The sequence below is a fragment of the Carassius carassius genome, chromosome 6, assembly GCF_963082965.1.
Source record: "Carassius carassius chromosome 6, fCarCar2.1, whole genome shotgun sequence".
Classification (NCBI taxonomy): Eukaryota; Metazoa; Chordata; class Actinopteri; order Cypriniformes; family Cyprinidae; genus Carassius; species Carassius carassius.
Window position 1 is genome coordinate 35,215,635 of NC_081760.1, and position 21,645 is coordinate 35,237,279.

The 21,645-nt window shown below is 37.2% G+C and overlaps 1 protein-coding gene across 14 annotated transcripts in view; it reads left to right on the forward strand.

Moving 5' to 3' along the window:
* Nucleotides 1-21,645, forward strand: part of LOC132142738 (nuclear factor 1 X-type-like) — a 112,157-nt gene that overhangs the window by 44,499 nt on the left and 46,013 nt on the right. For 12 of the 14 annotated variants that reach the window (XM_059552841.1, XM_059552834.1, XM_059552835.1 and 9 more), the window contains one exon: nt 3,954-4,485. In XM_059552841.1, the coding sequence (XP_059408824.1) occupies nt 3,954-4,485 (532 nt within the window). Of the gene's footprint in view, nt 1-2,593; nt 3,358-3,953; nt 4,486-21,645 lie in introns of those variants that run through there. The other 2 variants (XM_059552840.1, XM_059552839.1) reach the window with 2 other exon arrangements.

Sequence of the window (21,645 nt, forward strand, 5' to 3'; positions counted from 1 at the left end):
CGTTACCTTATGTTTCAGTGTTACGTAAAATAGAAAAGTTTACTCTTGAGTAACAGTTAAGCCTGTTTTACTGTTATTCAGTGAGATGGGTAAAATATTTCTTAGCAGTGACTGGAATAAAGGGCAACCATATAAACAAAAATCTTTAAATCTTAAAAAAAAACCGGGAGCGGAAATTTTATGATAATCTTAAGTGCTATAGGACACTTAATTTTGATGGGACTCGCCTGTGTGGTGTAATATAGAGTAACAGACCATTTAAGCACAGATTCTGGGCATAACGTTAGTCTGTCAGTGTTTTCTTTTCACAATCTCAGCTTTTTTCCCTCTCTCTCTGGAAGAAGTAGGCCTTGCTACACAGACAAAAACACAAGCAGCTACGCAGAGGAGTGTTTTTTGTCTCTCTTTCTCAAACTCTTTTTTTTTTTATCTTTCCCTATCGCTCTCATTTTTTTGCGTATACGCAAAGGTCGCTGACTGTTTAGAGACGAGAGTGTCATACAAAGATAAGAGAGGCTGTGGTATATAAAAGAGTTTGAATAAGGGCATTCGGCAGTGAAAAAATCCAGCAAGCTTGCGGGGACGCGCAAATATGATTATATGCCGTTTATGGCTTGCATACTAATTTATTCTCTTGATAACAACACAAAGTTCATGCTGTCGTAAAGATTTTCAGATTTGCTGCAATCATTCAACCAATAATTCAAGCAAGAACAATGAATTTGGTATACTGACATTTTTTCCCCCTAATTTAAAATAACGTTAGACACTTTCTACTCTTTGTTTGCAGACAAGAAAATTACTTAATGTAAATAAATACATCAGACACAAAATCCATGTAGTCTGTCAAACCAAATTAGATACGAACTGTAGCAACCTAGGCAAAAAAAAAAGACACCTTGTTCTGTACAAAGTCAACTGATATGAATTGTGAAGAACTTTCCTTTAACTTGTATTGGAATTATGCAAAGTGAATTGCAAGCTAATGGAACATTTATAAACAAAATGAGACACCAACCTGATGCTTGGCTTTCTTTGTTAGGAAACGGTGCATTTACATTGCAGGTGCCTACGGGCAACTGCATAGTCTGTAATGAGTCAGTTGCTTTGAGAATGAGACTGCTTCACCCGGTGGTCTCAGATGGGCCTGCTGGTCGGCCTAAGGTGTCGCGTAGCCCTGAGAGAGTGGCATATGTCACGTAAACTCATTGTAGGGATTAAACCTATAAGATACAAACCTCAAGATAGCAATTTCCTTGGCTCTGTCTTATGGATCATACCAGATCATTGCAAACAGGGATTGACTGAATTCCTGAAATCCTGAAAGCAGGATTTAATCATTGAATGTTTTGTGTGCTATGGCTCAGGGCCAGTGTGAGAGAGTTTCAGGCTGGTTCATGAAACTGTGTTGTCATTATACATCTGGTGTTCGTAGATAATGTACATGGGCCTTTGAAAACTAAAAAAATAGTTTTCAGTGATGTATTGAATGTTGTTGGTATTTAACTTATGAGGACTTTGAAATTGCAATATTGCTTTGCACGAGTCTTGGGTGCATCAGTTAGAATAGGTTCAAAAGAGTAAATCACGGTATGTCACTGTTTTCCTGTAAAAAGGGCGCATGTTTATTAAATTCAGTTCCTCATGTGTCATTATGAGTTTCATTATACCAGTATAATTCTGTTATTTCAAATTAATCTATTATTTTTATTAATATTATGTTTTGTAAAGAATACTTAATATTTTATAAATATATTTATTTTTAAACTTTTTTTTAAGGTTGGGTTATTATTTGGAATTTATATTTATATGTAACCAATTTTTGGTTATTTACTGTTGAAAATATTGGCAAGACAAGTTAAAGTTAATAGTTGTAAGTTAATTGTTGAATCCTGCTTTGCTGTTTTGTAAAAAGCATTATAAGGAGAATAGAGATTTTAGTTTTTTTTAAGGAAACATAGAAGCATTTTAATGTGAAATACATTTTTTTTTATTGTGTCCAGACATTCGTATGTGACGTTGACACATCCTCTGATAAGTTCAGAGAGAGAATGTTGTTCTGCTGTGGACCATGTCTCTGTCTTTGTTCTTTGTTTGTGTGCTGAATCTAAAGGCAGCTGCGGGTCTGTAGCGTCTGCTGGGAGTTCTGGCCCGCGCGTTCACATGCCGCTCAATGGAGGGAGGGGACGGGGCAAATGGGGACACTGCTGTGCGCTCATGTGATGGAAGTGATGGCAAGTGTATTGGTGAAAATGGCAAAAGTGCTCGTGTGCATCTGAGCTCGGTTCCTGAAGACAAGAGGAGGAAAATGGAGGTAAATCAGGGTGGGAATTGAACACAGGCAGCTCCGCTGATTGGCGCATGTAAAATTAATGTGCTCTGGACTTTGCAGTTGCACAAGATAGGAACTTGTTAATTTGGCAAAGTAAGGAGCCAACCCTCTGACCGAACCCTACACTCCCCCCTCGCTCTCTCGCTCCATCTCTTTCACCCTCCCTCTGTCTCTGCCTCCCTCCCATTCAGCCCTTCAAGCGTGCGTATTGGCTGAGTGATCGGGCACTCGGTGCCAAATAGGTGGGCTCAGCTTCGCACTGGCACACTCTGAAGCAATGGATAGGAAAAGAGCATGGAGAGGAAGAGAGAGATAGAGTTGGAGAGGAAAAAGGGGAAAAAAGGAAGCTTCAATCGGGTTTGCCAGCGGTCGTACGCTCTCTTCCAACATTTGGTTCTCTCGTTTTTTTTTTGCGCTCATCATTCACTCCTCTCTACCCCCTCTCTGTCTCTCTCTCTTTCTCTCTGTCTATCTCCCATTCTCTATCTCTCACTCTCTGTGAGTCGAATGCAGAGCACGCATATCTGAACAAACACCACTTACTGCTTTGCCAAACGTTTTTTCTCTTTGTTGCGGTATTTGTGTATTTAATTGTGTATGTTTTTTCTGTAACAGTGAGTACAATACTTTTCGATTACGAGTCCGCTTTCTTGTGTTCATATGTAATATAAAATTTTTGGTGGCTGGCAAAATCCCCTTTTTTTCTCATTTCCCCATCTGTTTTGTGCATTAAATATTCCTCGTACATTTTTTGTACCTCCAGAACTGTCCCTGTTTGGCTCCTCCAAGATTTTCGGATTTTTTCTTCATCATCGACTGGACATTTAAAAAACAAATCTAAACTTTTGCTTTTAGTTTTTTCTTCAGTTTTTCATTATTATAATTTTTTTTACAACAACAAAAAAAAACTCTGATATTGTGCACTAATAATTGTGGCATGTAGTGTCGAGTCAAGTGTGGAGAAGACATTTAACTTTTTTCCACTCCATTTCGGCCAGCAGGGTTTATAATGAAAGTGCAGAATGGTAACTACAGACATTTATTTAGTTGTTTTGCTGCATGGCTTGTGCGTTTTGTCTGTGGCGTGCTGCTTCTGTGTCTGTGCAGTGTGGCGATGTAGTTTGGATCAGGATGTGCAGTAGCAGGGGTTGGTTGTGCGGTTTGGCACGACCGACAGTGAGCAGCTGTTGTGGACTCTTTACATCTGTCCCTCAAAAACATCATTGTCTGTTTTGAACTGAGAAAGGATCTTTTGAAATGCAAGTGTGTCTGTGTAAAAAAATGTAGAAAGTGCAGTGGAAAGTGACATTACTTATAATTTAGTATGTATGTCTGTAATTTTATTATATATGTTGTTTAGGAATTGTTGTCCTAAATTCTAAATTAGCATAACATTGCCTGTATTTATGTGATGCTAATGAGTATGACGAATGTTTGTGTGTGTATGTGTGTATAGGTGTGTGTGTGTTTGTCATCCTGGCAAACAAGAACTTGCGTGTTTACCATACCTTCCTTCACAAAGCGCCGCCGAATCATGCTCCAGTGTTCTCACGTCTTCTCTGCTTCCCTCCTCTCCTCTCCCCTGCTTCCCGTCTCTCCCTCCCTCTCTCCATCCCTCCAGGATGAATTCCATCCCTTCATCGAGGCTCTCCTCCCGCACGTGCGGGCGTTCTCCTACACCTGGTTCAATCTCCAGGCCCGCAAGCGCAAGTACTTCAAAAAGCACGAGAAGCGCATGTCCAAGGATGAGGAGCGCGCCGTCAAAGACGAACTCCTGGGCGAGAAGCCCGAGATCAAGCAGAAGTGGGCGTCGCGGCTGCTGGCCAAATTACGCAAGGACATCCGGCCGGAGTTCCGCGAAGACTTCGTGCTCACCATCACGGGGAAGAAGCCGCCGTGCTGCGTGCTGTCCAACCCTGACCAGAAAGGCAAGATCCGCCGCATTGACTGCCTGCGGCAGGCCGACAAGGTCTGGCGCCTGGACCTGGTGATGGTGATCCTGTTCAAGGGGAGCCCTCTGGAGAGCACGGACGGAGAGAGACTGGTCAAGTCCCCGCAGTGCTCCAACCACACCCTGTGTGTGCAGCCGCACCACATTGGAGTGTCCGTCAAAGAGCTGGACCTGTACCTGGCCTACTTCATCCACATGCCAGGTCAGTGGGTTACACTTTCTTTCTCTGTCCTACGGCTCCTGATACTTGAATGTGTTTATTTAAGAGGGGTCAAAATTCAGGGTAAGACACCCACATAATTACCATCACATCCAGCACACTTATAAATGCGTGCTTTGAGCATCTGAGTTTTGCAGCCAGAGACAAAATTACACTTCAAACATGGGTTCCCACGGTCATAGAAAAATATAGGAATATTAAAGTTGTGATTTGTAGGCATGAAAAAAATTACAGTCATTTCAAAAAGCATGCAAGTTTATCTATTTAGTATATAATCTGTTTGGCTCTGCTTTGTATGGATGAAATCCTATCGAACTGCATTCGGATCTCAAGGTGAATAAGAGCTATTTTTGTAAAGTGGTGATTTTGTTGGCATAAAATAGTCTTACAAATTTTAAGAAATAAAAAAAATCATGTAAATGTATGTATTTAATTTATAATCTCTCTGGTTATGCTCTTTATAGAATAAATCCTATCCAGCAGCATTCAAATCTTAATGATTTTGTGCTTTATGGAGACATTTGTACACTAAAACATTGTTTAAATCTATTAATTCTACAGAAGAATACCTGCCATGTAAACGTAAATCCTTCCCAGAAATGTAAAAATACAAATTAATTGGAAACCCTGCTGAAATGGGAATAACTCCGATGTATAACTGCCATTGTTCGTGGTATTTCATAAAGTATCTTCATTATTTTTGCTATGTTTTATTGTGTATAATAGGATGCTTTGTTTTGTTGTGTGACAGTGTTTATTATAAATAGTATGTTGGTTGTATTCACAAGAAAACACAAGACGGGTGGCCTTTTCAATTCTTCAGTGCCGTCTTGTTTTCTGATTGGCAGTGTGTTTTAGAGTTGTATCCTTTTTGAGTGAATGTATGTGTGTGTGAATTTGTTGATAAGTTACTAGGACGGTCTCATACGCTCACTGCCAAACGCTGTTTCTGACACAGCAACAACTCTCTCTGACGCACACAAGATCTGACAGGCCACACACACTCAGGCCAACAGATTTGATTTGAAGAATTTATTTCACACACTTCATCATTTTAAAGACAAAATTAACAATAGTTACAGAAAGGTTATTGTGTGTAAAAAGGGGAAACCCCAAAGAAGCTACTGAAAGCTACAGATCCATAATCCTGTCATTACAAATCTGAAATTGCTTTCTTGCTTGCTTGCTTTCTTTCTTTCTTTTTTTTTTCCTGTTGTTGCTAATTCATTTTCATTTTATAGTACTACTGCAAATAAACCACAACTACTGAAAAAAAAAATGCTTATTTTTTCCATGGCATAATTGTTAAAAACTGTTCATTATAAGATAGTTAACAAACTATACACAGCTGAATTGTAAACCAGCTCAACAGTTTCCAGTATGTCTTTCAGTCTCCTAGTCAGCGCACGCACTGGTTCACTCTGTGCCCAGCAGGGTTGGCCATTGCGCTGCCCGCTCAGAATGTTTGCGGTTTGCGGTCTTATCTTATCAGGCTAATTCCAGTGTGCACTGCCGCTTTTATCAGGCTCCAAATAGCCTCACTGGAGACTGGCACCCTGCAGGGCAGCCGCTCACAATCCCAGGGCCTGTGGCATCCTGTGCCAGAGCTCAGGGGGCCTTTCTCAACCCCAGACACACACAGTCCCCATGTGCTGCTCTGGTTGATAGCATTCAGTATTTTTTTTAGCTGATATTTTATTCTTGATTTAAGTTGTGCATTCCTAACTAACACCACAATTATCCTAATTTGAAATAGCTTGACAGTTCAAATCAGGTATTTGTTGTATGTGCCAAAAAAAATCTCTGCATTCTTTTTCTTGAATGCAATGGCTCAGCTGTTTATTTAATTTAATGGTTCTTGTGTTTGTTTTGTCCTTGTGATTGTTTATTCGCACAAACTCTGTTTATCACTATTAAATGTGACCTTCGTTGTCACACTCTCAAATTGAATATTCCTCTTTTGTGTCCATAAGAAAGCAAGAGAGAACAAGATAAAGGACGTCTATGGGAGTCGCTACAGTAATTGCTCTAGTTGGCACTATTGCAATGCCATTGGTGCGGGAAATTGTGTGTTTGTTTGTATGTGTGTATGAGCTCGAGTACTCATTTTCAGCTCTCTTTCTGGCCATTTAAAAAAAACTGAAACGTAACTGTAACGTAACTTAAAAAAATAAAATCTTGTTACTGCAGTAATAGGTAGCTGGAGATTGGCTTTTTTCTTATTAAATGCTTTCTAATTTTTCTTTCTTAAAATGAAGTGTGAAATGAATCGTTTATTTATACAAGACTCAAAGTAGTAATGCAGGTGTATTGAAGGTAAATGCGTGTTAAATGTGTTTCCATTAAGAACGGTGATTATGGGGAAAGTCGTCCTAATGGAGGGATGTGGCTTTTGGGTAAAGAGAATATTAATTTTATATCCAGTGCTGTATTGTTAGTGCTGCTATTATATCATTATTATGAGAACATAATAAAAATGTTTCCCTGCTTTAACACTTCACACAGGAAATTTAATATTTAATTATTGAAAAAGTGTGAAATATGTGCTTTTTGCCATTTTATGTAACTGCAGCTTTTAGAATTAAAATGCCTGTTAAATTTAGAAGAAAAATCTTAATAAAACATCCGTGCATGCTCGTGTATGTATTTTTTTTCTGCTAAATTGTTGATTCTACTATATATTGTAATTTATTATACTTAAACTTATTACACATCAAATTATTAGTAATGAATAAATATATTGTTTTCTGTAAATTATGTTTTATTTTAGTAATTATTACTATATTTTCGAATTATGTTTAATTTATTATTATGGAAAAAAAGAAAATGCTTTTTGTCTTGCACATTGAGGCTTGACCCGGTTCTGAAATGAGCACAGGCGTAAGAGCATGCAGTCGTGATTTCTCTCTGTTTGGATGTGGCATTGTGGGAGTGTTTTGTTTGGAAATGAAATGTTTGCAATAGCTGTTAAACAGATTATTTCAGCAGTCGTCATTCATTTCGAGCGAGTGTACATAACACATTTCTTTTTTTTCCCATCGCTCTTCTTCGAAGTGCCTCCTCTCCCCTTCTTTGTCTCCGTCCCTCATCCTGTCTTCCTTGCTCTTTCTAAAAAGCCTGATAGACGGTTGAAATGGAAGGGAAATCCACCTCCTTAGGTCATATTTCATTTTTTTGTTTTGTAGAGAATCTAATCCTATATTTGGGACTGTTCACTTCTCTGACTCACCTGTGCTTTGGGTTTATTGCTTAAATATGCCACACTGTTAAGCTTCTGGCATTTTTTCACTATTTTTTTCACAATTTTTTCACTATATTCTAATGGATTTGTTCAAGAAAGGTGTGAAGTATAACTGTAGATCTGCATGTTACTCTGGGTTTTACTTTCTCAGCTCCCTGCTCACCACAGACATTTATGGGCTTTTTAAGAGCACAAAGGAAGGATTGTAAAAGTGAAACATGTTAACACAAACATACCAGAATCAGCTCGACTGAATGAGCACCTGCTTTTAAACTCAACATGAGGGACAGACAGAGAAGGAAAAGTAAAATCCTGAAACTGAGAAAAAGGTGAAAGTTTTTTTTTCTCAGTAGCTGCTCTTTCATATATATATATATATATATTTAGTGTGTCTACATTGTGCTATCTACAGTTTGTCTGAGATGATTTTGCTTATGATATATTATTTATCAACTCTCTGAATATCAATCCTTTCATATCCCTCTATTATACATCATTTCGGATCTATAATAAAGATTGTTTTAACAGCATTTTAAAATGTATTATTTTGGTAAGTTCAGTTCATTTCTATGAATCATTTCAAATTTGCATTTATTTATTTATTTATGCAGTCCTTGCATGCATTTTTATTCATTAAAATGTAAAAAGGTAAATGCTGTTTAGCACGTTGAATCATTGTATTGCGTAATACATATAAATGTTTTTCTTGTTAATTCTTATGAATTTATTGAATAATCAGGTTTAAAACATGCATTGATTTTTTTTACTTTTATTTTATTATTTTATGCTATTACGTATTAATGTTACAATGTATTTTCTTATTTTAATTATACATTTTCAAAACATTTAGAATATTATTTGTCAGCTCAAATTCTATAGATAATATATTATTAATTTTCAAAATTAATTTTAAATGTATTAACTTGCTCTGAAAAAGAATATTCTAAATATTTTGAAAATCTGTAAGAAAAATAAGAAATCAGAAGGCTGAAAGATTAAAAAGAAAAAAGTAAAAAACTATTTGTGTGTGCCTGGAGAGTAAGAGATCGAGAGACAGTAATATGGCCCACTCATAGCGACTCTGGTTACGAGTCGAGAACACAATGCCTAGTTCAGTTACAGCACAGGCCTACTCATTACACAAACACACACACACACACACACAAATACAACGCAAGAGCCGTGGAAAGTTGAGCCATAACTCCAGTCTATAGGAGCTGAAGTTCTGCATTAGTGCAGTTATATTGAATTCTCATGGAGCTCATTAGATAAAACCTCTTTAGAAAGAGGAGAAAGGGATGATCAAGATTGCAGAGAGGTGAGAGAGAGAGGGAGACAGAGAAAAGGCGATGGAACGGGGGCAGCCTCGTCTGCCATTTTTTGGCACCATGTACGGTGAGCTCTATGTAGAAGGTGCCAGAGGCTCATCGTTGCCAACCTCTCTCCCTCTGATCCTTTCTTTCTCTCCCTCTCCCTCTCTTTTCACCCATTCTCTGCTGCTCTCTTGGGGGGCTCAACCCAGCGTCGCCCCCGTCTTCTTGATATGTCCTCCTATTTTCAGCTCAACAGTTACGGCAATTATTTTTTTATACAATTAGATTTTTGTTTTGCATATTTGTGTGGACGTGTGTGCAGGGAGGTGGTGCTTGTTTGCTTGCTTTTTTTTCCCCTCAATCGACTTTGTTGGACATCGAAGACATTTTTTTTTTTTTCAATCAGCGCAGGCATTTTCATCCATCTCTTTAAGAGGAATATGGATTCTGATTTGACTTAGCAATTCTGGTTCCTAAACGAATCCTTTAACAATTCTTTTAATACTTTTGAAGAAATTACTCTGTCTTTAAGTTATTTAATAATTTATGAAGGTATATAAATATATTGCTGCACACACACACACACACACACACACACACACACACACACACACACACACACACACACACACACACACACACACACACACACATATATATATATATTAGTATTGTCCTATATACTAAACAAAAAACATTGTAAGAGGTTTAATAATAAGACTGAAGATGATTTGTTTGTTCAGGTAGTCAGTTAACTCATTTTGATCGATTCACTTAATTAAGGAGTCATTATATTGAAACTAACTATATATCAAACTCACAACTAACTAGCCTTTTTTAGTATACATTAAAGGTGCAATAATTTTGTTTGTTGCAACATTGTTGCAGCATCATGCAAAAAACTTAAGACGATTTCAATTTTTTCTGATTCTATTGAATCATATTTTTTGGATCCCAAAAAGCTTTCTCTTTTCCCATTGTAGAAGTGCACTATAATCACAGTCTTTAATTTAAAGAAAAAGTGTCTGATAATGAATGGTTACCAATATAAAAAATACAAAAATTTTCGTTCATGTGATATCATATGATATCAATTATTTGCTCATATGATACAGTTGTTGTCATAAAAAGTTTTATCCTATGTAAATTAACATTTAGTACTATGTGTAGTATTTTACAACTTTTTGTTGTCATTTTTTTTTAAACTGGCTTCTTAAGCCCCGTTCACACCTAGAACGATAACTATAAAAATAACGTTAATAAGCATCCACACCAGCGAGCAACAGGTCTGTTTGTTCTAAGCACACGTGCATCTGCTGCTTTAAATTGTCGAGCTTGTTATAGCAGGATGGATTCTGATTGGATGTCATTGTTTGTATCGGACATCAGCTGGAAAAAATCTTTCTGAAAATGATTACAAAGATATTGTTTCTCTGTGCCTTTATCATTATAGTTGTAGTGTGGACTCTGCTATTCTTTAATATTGAAAAAGACTTTTAGAACTATATCTTTATTGTTATCTTTATAGTTATTGGCTTGGTGTGAACGGGCCTTTAGAGTTAAGTTGCAAATTAACCAAATTGTGTATGTGATATTATGCTAGTTTTACTCAAATCAAACAGGCAAATGTTAATGAAGTGACTCTAAGAGCAGTTCTGGAGATGTTGTTCATGTTTACATCCTCGTGTAGTGAAATGGCAAACGCTGAAATCACAGCAAGCATCACGCGTGCTTCAGTATGTGTGTAGTTAATGAAACCGCGCGTCTGCGTCAATCATTAACATTAACACAGAACATGCAGGATTCATATTTAAATCAACTTTTTGTGGCTTAATATTTACAATTACTAGTCCTTATCGCAATTAGATTGTGTAATGACCTACTTTTGATTAATTCATAAAAAAATTGAAAAATTCTGTGACCTTCCGTGTTAAATTGTGAATTATATTTTTATTATTGGATTCCGTGATTTCGTCTCCGTTTTCCACATCACGGAAATTATTGGGCCCTACCTAAAGGTCAGTTTCTGTTTGTCTCCCATGGGCTTCTCAGCTCCAAATGTTTCCTCTTCCAGCAGATGCACAAAGGGCACAATACTCAGTGATTGGTGTAAAGGCCAAGCCATTATAAATAAATTCTTTCTGGTGTTACTTAAAGCATGCAAAAGAGTGAAGGTGTTGTGTTTTTTTTTCTTTTTTTGAGCTCCTAGTAAGGGAAAACAGTTGACAAGCACAACAGAAACACAGCAAATCAATTCTGGCATGTGTTTGTGTGTAAGGGAATAGGAAAGCAGTTTGGACACAGATCTTGGCCGCCCGTCTCGGTGAGCGGGAAAGAACGCAAAGAACAAGGGATGAAACCGGAGAGAAAACGGCAAGGAACAGGGGGATGGGATAACAAGGGAAAGAAAGGCTTTGTGTGTCTCTATGTGTTTCATAATAAGAGTGTGAAAAATAGGCCTGTAAATGAGAGTGTGTAAAGCTTCATGGCTCTCAGCTCCAGAAAGCCCCATTCATCAGAAGGGAGCATCTTCCTGCTCTTAAGACAATGAAAGGCACCCCCCCCCCCCCTCCAGTCTGTCGGAGCAGAGGAGAGTCTGTCGTTTGTTTACAGAGATAACAGGATAAATGAGAGAAAGAGAGTGTGAGAAATAAAGTGTGTGTGTTTTTGTGTGCCGAGACAGAGGGCCCCTGTATGCCACCGGATGAAGTGATGGTGGGATAGCGCATGATTAGTATGTTAATAGGCAAATATATAAAGTGTTTGTGTCTGTGTGTGTTTGCATTAGATCACTCCAGGTCTTATACATATGCATCAACATACAGAAGTGTTTTTGTTTGTGCATATGGGTGTGTAGAGCTCTGTGTGTGCTTAATTATGAGTTCCCATAGAAGAATCGGTGTGTATTTGCATACGTACATGTTTCGACATACATTTGAGAGTGTATATTTGTGTGTGTGAGTGAGTGTTTGTTCAGTCCTTGGCACCTGTTGGTCTCTGTGGTGTTCAGTTTTCAGTTTTTCTCTTTTTACAAAACTTTTTTTTTTGTTGCAATAAGGTTATACTACTTTTGTGTTCTGTGTTGACACGTTGTGAACTGCTTTAGTTGCGTCATAGTCTTTAAATATGATTTTTGAAACTTGCTGATTGGTTGCAGGGGAAGGAGATTCTCAGTCTGAGCAAGATAATCATCAATGTTTTGGTTTTTACAATGTGTAATTTTTATGTCTTTTTCATATACATTTTCAAACACATTGTGAAAGCATCAATAAGTTATGCCTTTAAATCATCCCAAAGTGTAGATAATTTCAGCTTTAAGGGTAACTGTAAGGTTACTCCAGTCTTCAGTGTCACATGATCCTTCAGAAATCATTCTAATATTTTTGTAGGAATCTATTGTGCTTTTTTTTCAGCATTCTTTGATGAACCGAAAGATGAATTATTTTGTAACACTATAATAAATGTATTTACTGTCACACTTGATCATTTAAATGCATGCTGAATAAAGGAAAATATTACCAACAAAAACTTTAATATATAAATCAATATATTGAAACTAAAACAATTAAAAGACTATTCTTTTGCTGCCTTCCATACACAGTGTTTCATACACTCGAAATACAAATCTTCCTTTTACATTTACAACTTTTCTGGAAATATTTGATTTTCACCTCAAAGTCTGTAACAGAGTTTTCTAACAAAAAAGCAGCAGTCCCACACAAACACAATTCAATTCAAGTTTATTTGTATAGCGCTTTTTACAATACAAATCGTTACAAAGCAACTTTACAGAAAATTATGTTTCTACAATATTTAGTAGTAGCTAGTAGTTTGTGCACGTTTGACAGGATTTTAGAAAAATAAAAATAATAATAATAATACAAGACGTAGTCAGCTAGATGATGAACTATCAATATTATTAATTAATAGTAATTATATGATGCAGTCACACATGTAGCAATAATTGTTAGTTCTGTTTGTTGATTCAAGGTTAGGATCATCTGGGGTCCTCTGAGGGTCAGCATCATCTCTTCTCAGGTGTTCTGGATCCAGACTGGAGCTTGTGTAAATCCTAGTTACCACGGGATGTAAATCCCGTGGCAAAACATAGAAACAAAATAGAGACATCATTAGCATAGCTGCTGATCCAACAAAGTAAAATTAGTTTAACCCAAGCTAAAGAATAAAAATGCAGATGCAACTACACTCACAATTTAAGAGATACATTATTCGAATGCTTGGCGAAAGAGATGCGTTTTTAATCTAGATTTAAACAGAGAGAGTGTGTCTGAACCCCGAACATTATCAGGAAGGCTATTCCAGAGTTTGGGAGCCAAATGTGAAAAAGCTCTACCTCCTTTAGTGGACTTTGCTATCCTAGGAACTACCAAAAGTCCAGCGTTTTGTGACCTTAGGGTGCGTGATGGGTTGTAGCGTGGTAGAAGGCTAGTTAGGTACGCAGGAGCTAAACCATTTAGGGCCTTATAGGTAAGTAATGATAATTTGTAACAGATACGGAACTTAATAGGTAGCCAGTGCAGAGACTGTAAAATAGGGGTAATATGATCATATTTTCTTGACCTGGTAAGGACTCTAGCTGCTGCATTTTGGACTACCTGTAGCTTGTTTATTGACGAAGCAGGACAACCACCTAGAAGTCCATTACAATAGTCCAGTCTAGAGGTCATGAAAGCATGAACTAGCTTTTCTGCATCAGAAACAGATAACATGTTTCGTAGCTTGGCAATGTTTCTAAGATGGAAGAATGCAGTTTTTGTAACATTGGAAATATGATTTTCAAAAGACAAATTGCTGTCTAATATAACACCCAGATTTCTGACTGTAGAGGAAGTAACAGTACATCCGTCTAGTTGCAGATTGTAATCTACAAGATTCTGTGTGGTGTTTTTTGGTCCAATAATTAATATCTCTGTCTTATCCGAATTTAATTGGAGAAAATTATTTGTCATCCAATCTTTTACATTTTTAACACACTCTGTTAGCTTAGATAATTGGGAAGTTTCATCTGGTCTCGTTGAAATATATAGCTGAGTATCATCAGCATAACAGTGGAAGCTTATTCCGTATTTTCTAATAATATTACCAAGGGGCAACATGTATATTGAAAATAGAAGGGGACCTAGGACGGATCCTTGTGGCACTCCATATTTTACTGATGATAAATGAGATGACACCCCATTTAAGTAAACAAAATGGTAGCGATCGGACAGGTAGGATCTAAACCATCTTAGAGCCTGCCCTTGAATACCTGTATAGTTTTGTAATCGATCTATGAGTATGTCATGATCTATGGTGTCGAACGCAGCACTAAGATCAAGTAAGACTAGAAATGAGATGCAGCCTTGATCTGACGCAAGAAGCAGGTCATTTGTAATTTTAACAAGTGCAGTTTCTGTGCTATGGTGGGGCCTAAAACCTGACTGAAATTCTTCATACAGATCATTTTTATGCAGGAAGGTGCTCAATTGAGCAGACACAACTTTTTCTAAAATTTTAGACATAAATGGAAGATTTGAAATAGGCCTATAATTTGCCAGTACACTAGGATCTAGTTTTGGTTTCTTAATAAGAGGCTTGATAACCGCCAGCTTGAATGGTTTTGGGACGTGACCTAAAGATAACGACGAGTTAATGATATTGAGAAGCGGTTCTTCGGCTACAGGTAACAGCTCTTTTAGTAATTTAGTGGGTACAGGATCTAATAAACATGTTGTTGGTTTAGATACAGTGATAAGTTTATTTAGCTCTTCCTGTCCTATATTTGTAAAGCACTGCAGTTTATCTTTGGGTGCGATAGATGAAACTGAAGTGTTAGACGCTGTAGAATCTACATTCGCTATTGTATTTCTAATGTTATCTATTTTATCAGTGAAGAAATTCATAAAGTCATTACTATTTAACGTTGGTGGAATATTTGACTAAATAAAAAACCTTGGATTGTTTTGGTTATTTTCAATGAGTTTGTGGATATGCTCTGCCCTAGCAGTTTTTAGAGCCTGTCTATAGCTGGACATACTGTTTTTCCATGCAATTTTAAAAACTTCCAAGTTAGTTTTTCTCCATTTGCGTTCAAGACTACGAGTTACTTTCTTGAGAGAGTGAGTATTACTGTTATACCATGGCACAGTACGTTTTTCTCTAACCTTTTTTTTTGCCAGTCCGCTGGCACCACTGCCAGCGGACATGCTCCGCCTCCACAGTCCGCTGGCAGTGGTGGGATTGGCTCTGATTTAGGCTGGTGTCATGGCAACCAAATAACCCAACATACCTTGTCATTCAGGGTTCTATGGGGCAACGACAGTTCACATGGAGTCTGGCCTTATGTTGGGATAGACATAATTTCTCTCAGATGGATTTTAAGGGTAATATCTTAAGTACAACATCAGTAAGAAAGAGAGGTAGAGAAATATGCATTTTCAAATATAGAGAGGATTTTTAGCATCACACATATTTCTGACGCATGGCTAGCTGCCCGGAGCTGCCTCCTACACATGAGACAGAAAGAGAGCATGTCCATAATAAATGACTGTACAGTACTCTATTTTGAACTGCACTATTCGTCTCACATGAATATTCAGCTGCATGCATTTGATTTGCAGTCTTTCTGTCACATTAAAAACCCTGAAGCTATGAAGCAAATATCCATCTGTAGGCCACGTTTAGTCTCGGAGCCAAACTAATACCACCTCACAGTATTCACACAGGCTCTCTGAATTTTATCAGAGCTTAGAAACATATATTTCACTCCTCCGATGTTTCTCCTTTTGTAACAGGCACTGGAACATTTAAACTTGTGCATACGCATGCACACACATATTGTGCAAACATAGATAGTGGTTTTGCATGACACAGTTCAAGGATTTTGTTGTTTTCTGTAACTGCAAACAAATTTGAATATCTGCTCCATCTGCTGAAAGCCAAATATTCACACTGACCAGAAAGCTCTCAAATGATTTGTTCAAATTACAGTCGTCTGTGAATATTTCTTCTTTTGTGCATTATTATATGTACTGTATGTGAGGAGAATGCAGTAATATTTATTAAGAGATATTTATCATAAACACTATGTGTCTGTATACATATACATACTGTATATACATATACATACAAGAATGTAGGTTATTTCATGGTTTACTGTCTTTGTGGAGGTGTGTATGCGTGTGTATTTGTGCAGGAGATCTGGTCAGGAAATTTTAGCATTACAGTATAAGCGTTTGGCATTAAATGATGCTGAGCGATGTTTAAGCATCTCTCTTATATGTGTATATATATATATATATATATATATATATATATATATATATATATATATATATATATACACACATACACACACACACACACACACACACACACAGAATATTCCACATCTGGCATGGAATATGTGCTAGCCTTATTTGTAGAATACAAACAAATAGTCTGGCTGACTCCTGATGCTGGCATGTCACAAGCTTCAATTGTGTGTTTACAAGGAACAGAAGATAAATGTTATACATTTTATTGTACGTATGCTCTTTATATTTCCCTATATGGCCTGTGGCCTCTAATGTCTATAAATAAGACTGGGTAAAATAGCAAAAGTTGTTGTATCTTTGCTGTTGAAAAGTTCGAGCTACAGTAAAAACAGTAATATCGTAAAGCATTTTTAATTTCAGTTTTCTGTTTTAGATTTTAATATATTCAAAAATATTATTTATTTCTGTCATGCAAAGCTGAATTTTAAGCATCATTACTCCAGTCTTCAGTGTCACATGATCCCTCAGAAATCATTCTAATATGCTGATTTGCTTCTCACTGCTTGATAATTTTATGGAAACTGTGATAAAAAATTTTTTTCAGGATGAGATAAATAGTGCTTCATATTATTAAATATGTTTTGTATTTTATTTATTTGCAAAAGGGTTAGGTTTTGGAGTAGGGTTAGTCTGTACAATTTGTAATTAGCTTGGTAAAAAAACAAAAGGTCTTTTAGAGAGCTAAGTGTGTGTGTGTGTGTGTGTGTGTGTGTATTTGTATAATCCCATATTTCACCTTTGGTCTTGGAGTGGATCCCTTGATTAAAGGAAGTGAAAGTGTTTAAACACATACAGGCAAACACAAAAGTGGATATCTGGATCATGTGCTCACATGACTGTGTGTGTGTCTGTGTTTTTGACCTCTTAAGTGTGTTTGTGTATGTCATGATTAGGATTAACAGCCTTTTTACTGTATGTTCAGAACTCTTAATCTCTCTGCCACAATCTCTCTGAAGTTTTCTTCTCTCTTTGACACACATTTGACATACACAGGTGCGTCTGCAGGATTTGATTTGTGCAAAGAGCTCATTGCAGTGCCTGAAGGTGTTCTGTGCATGTCGACTTGGGTCATTTAAGGTTGACTTAGTTTATGAGGAGGGTGTGACTTTATGTAGCAAGCTAATAGAGAACTTCTGAGCATGTGTCTAATGCAAAACAAATACAATGTCTAAAATCCTTTTAACGCATATATTGATATACTGTATTGAAATCCATTTTGAAAGGACAAACTTTTAAATGCTTATAGTAAGCAAGAGTTTTATTTTGAATTGTAGGACAATGAAAGTTCTAGCACGCTACATTAAGTTGAGTTGTTACAACATTGTTATAAAGTCACATTGTTGTTTTGAGATGTAGTACACATTCTAGAACATTATTATGAGAGCTATATAGTGTGTTACTTTGAGAATTCTAGAACATTGAGTGCTGTACAGTGGAATTTAACATTAATCTGAGGGTTCAAACTGTAGAACTGTAGGGTTCTAGAACATAATTCTGAGAGTTCTACATTATTCCAAGGGTTCTAGAATACTTGAGAACATATTTGTTCTAGAGATTAAGTTGACTGTAGAATTCTCAGATGGGGTGAGCGTAAGCGTTCAGTGTGTGTGTAACTGCAGCTGTCACCAGAACACCAGCTTGTGTGTGTGTCCTACAGAATTCTGTTCCTGTAGGACTCAAGCAGACTAGAACCTCAATATTCTTTAGTTTAACTATCAGAGCTAAACAGGAGGTGACTGATTTTAATTCAGTGTTTGATCACACACAGATCTGAGTGAGGAATTCTGAGAGCACACACTCCACCCCTCTGAATATTTTCAAGTCACAGCTTGACATGGAAGGAAGTCCGACAAAGAAATAGAGATTTGGAAGGTTAAAGGCTACGATTAAAAATCGGATGAGAGAAATCAGAGATTGAATTAAGAGAAAGAATGTGACGAGCACTGGTGTCAAAGGAAAGTGCTCTGTGTGTGTGTGTGTGTGTGTGTGTGTGTGTGTGTGGTGGGTTTTCTAAGGTCACAGTGCAGAATATCACACTGGAATGTGGAATGCTGAAACACTGCCAACACAAGCACATCAACTACACACACTGTACTCTCTCTCCGCTCCCCCTCTCTTGACTCAGTCATTTGTGTTATGAAAAGTGCTTTAGTACGTGCGTTATGTCCAGTCTGAGAGCTCTGTATACGTTATACATTAGACACAGTGTATCATACACACATACTGGATCAGACCGTGTGTCAGCCACATGCTCGCACCGCAAGAGTCCAGGACTGCTCTTCATTTACAATATTTCTCTCTCTGCTGTTTATTTACTTTGCAGGTAAATCAGATGGTGCGCACACACACACATTTGTTTGATGTTCTCCAAGTGCTCCTGAGACTTGTTGTATTTTTTTCTTCCCATTGGCACAAGCCAAAATTTTGTGGTAGAAAAACCAGCAGAGAGAGCCTTTAAAAAATAAGGAGAGATGAAGGAAACTGTAAAAAAGTGGCGTCTCCTGCCAAGAAAATGTTCCATGCGCCCTTAATGTTATAGCCAAGGAGGAATACAGGTCAGAAGGCACATTTGCAATCGATTTAGTATTCACAGAGCGAGCTGTGAAGCAGAATGTCTCTGGACAGGTAGGAAGGGTACAAAGGATTGACGAAGGAAAATTTTGGTGTTTTAAAAGGTTAATGTATTCTAAACGATTTCACCACACTTTACCTTTATGTACGTGTAAGGTTATCACCTATTACGCTACTTTTAGTCTGTATGCCCTTTTTGAGCACTGTGTTCATGCACACAACATAATACACCAGTAACCCAGTTTAAAACAGAAGAAAAGGCTTTCAAAGCAATGATTCCTTTGGGCTACTAGTCAAAAATTGTGACACAGACTCATTTTGTTATATACTTTTTATAAATAATACAACCCGAATTCCGGAAAAGTTGGGACGTTTTTTGAATTTTAATAAAATGAAAACTAAAGGAATTTCAAATCACATGAGCCAATATTTTATTCACAATAGAACATAGATAACGTAGCAAATGTTTAAACTGAGAAATTTTACACTTTTATCCACTTAATTAGCTCATTTAAAATTTAATGCCTGCTAAAGGTCTCAAAAAAGTTGGCACGGGGGCAACAAATGGCTAAAAAAGCAAGCAGTTTTGAAAAGATTCAGCTAGGAGAACATCTAGTGATTAATTAAGTTAATTGATATCAGGTCTGTAACATGATTAGCTATAAAAGCTTTGTCTTAGAGAAGCAGAGTCTCTCAGAAGTAAAGATGGGCAGAGGCTCTCCAATCTGTGAAAGACTGCGTAAAAAAATTGTGGAAAACTTTAAAAACAATGTTCCTCAACGTCAAATTGCAAAGGCTTTGCAAATCTCATCATCTACAGTGCATAACATCATCAAAAGATTCAGAGAAACTGGAGAAATCTCTGTGCGTAAGGGACAAGGCCGGAGACCTTTATTGGATGCCCGTGGTCTTCGGGCTCTCAGACGACACTGCATCACTCATCGGCATGATTGTGTCAATGACATTACTAAATGGGCCCAGGAATACTTTCAGAAACCACTGTCGGTAAACACAATCCGCCGTGCCATCAGCAGATGCCAACTAAAGCTCTATCATGCAAAAAGGAAGCCATATGTGAACATGGTCCAGAAGCGCCGTCGTGTCCTGTGGACCAAGGCTCATTTAAAATGGACTATTTCAAAGTGGAATAGTGTTTTATGGTCAGACGAGTCCAAATTTGACATTCTTGTTGGAAATCACGGACGCCGTGTCCTCCGGGCTAAAGAGGAGGGAGACCTTCCAGCATGTTATCAGCGTTCAGTTCAAAAGCCAGCATCTCTGATGGTATGGGGGGGCATAAGTGCATACGGTATGGGCAGCTTGCATGTTTTGGAAGGTTCTGTGAATGCTGAAAGGTATATAAAGGTTTTAGAGCAACATATGCTTCCCTCCAAACAACGTCTATTTCAGGGAAGGCCTTGTTTATTTCAGCAGGACAATGCAAAACCACATACTGCAGCTATAACAACAGCATGGCTTCGTCGTAGAAGAGTCCGGGTGCTAACCTGGCCTGCCTGCAGTCCAGATCTTTCACCTATAGAGAACATTTGGCGCATCATTAAACGAAAAATACGTCAAAGACGACCACAAACTCTTCAGCAGCTGGAAATCTATATAAGGCAAGAATGGGACCAAATTCCAACAGCAAAACTCTAGCAACTCATAGCCTCAATGCCCAGACGTCTTCAAACTGTTTTGAAAAGAAAAGGAGATGCTACACCATGGTAAACATGCCCCATCCCAACTATTTTGAGACCTGTAGCAGAAATCAAAATTGAAATGAGCTCATTTTGTGCATAAAATTGTAAACTTTCTCAGTTTAAACATTTGCTATGTTATCTATGTTCTATTGTGAATAAAATATTGGCTCATGTGATTTGAAAGTCTTTTAGTTTTCATTTTATTAAAATTTAAAAAACGTCCCAACTTTTCCGGAATTCGGGTTGTAATAAAATAAAGTGATAAAATAACAGAAATTAATGTAAAGTCATTATGGAGATACTGTACCATATAAGTTTTTATTTAGTAAAGTTTATTTAGTAAAGTTAAATTAAATAAAGGCATAATTTGTTATAAATGATTCCTACTTCTTACTTATTCAAATTTTCTAAAAGGTTCCAGTTTCAAAAATGTGATTTTCAACTTTGTATTCATCAAAGAATGAAAATAAAGAATAAATTAAATTTCAATAGAAAACAGTCATTTTAAATGGTAATAATATTTCACAGTGTTACTGATTTGATAGTATCTATGGTCAAATAAATTCAGCCTTGGTGAGCAGAAGAGACTTATTTCAACCCCACACTTTCTTTAGTTTGTGTTTATGTGTTTTGTTAAGCAAGTAAAATTGTGTTTTTCTACAGTACGTCAAATTTGAAACATTCAAGCAAAGAATTTTATAACAAAAATATAAAAAAAATAATTGAAACATAAATTCAGTCAAATGCACAGTAACTTTAGACTGGTGGTGCAGTGTACTGTAGGTATATGTGTGTATCTGAGTGTGCGGTGGTGACGTGTTTTCTCCATAGGTTCTGCATGATGAAGATTTTCCACACTGGAGCGTCAGATAGCTCCACATCTGAGAAAACTATTCTTTCTGTGTGCTTTTTCACTCTTTCGCTCGCTCTCCTCATGTTTTTTTACCTGTGTGTGCGCATATTTGTCTTTGTGGGTGTACTTGCTGTAGGCGGCTCCTAAC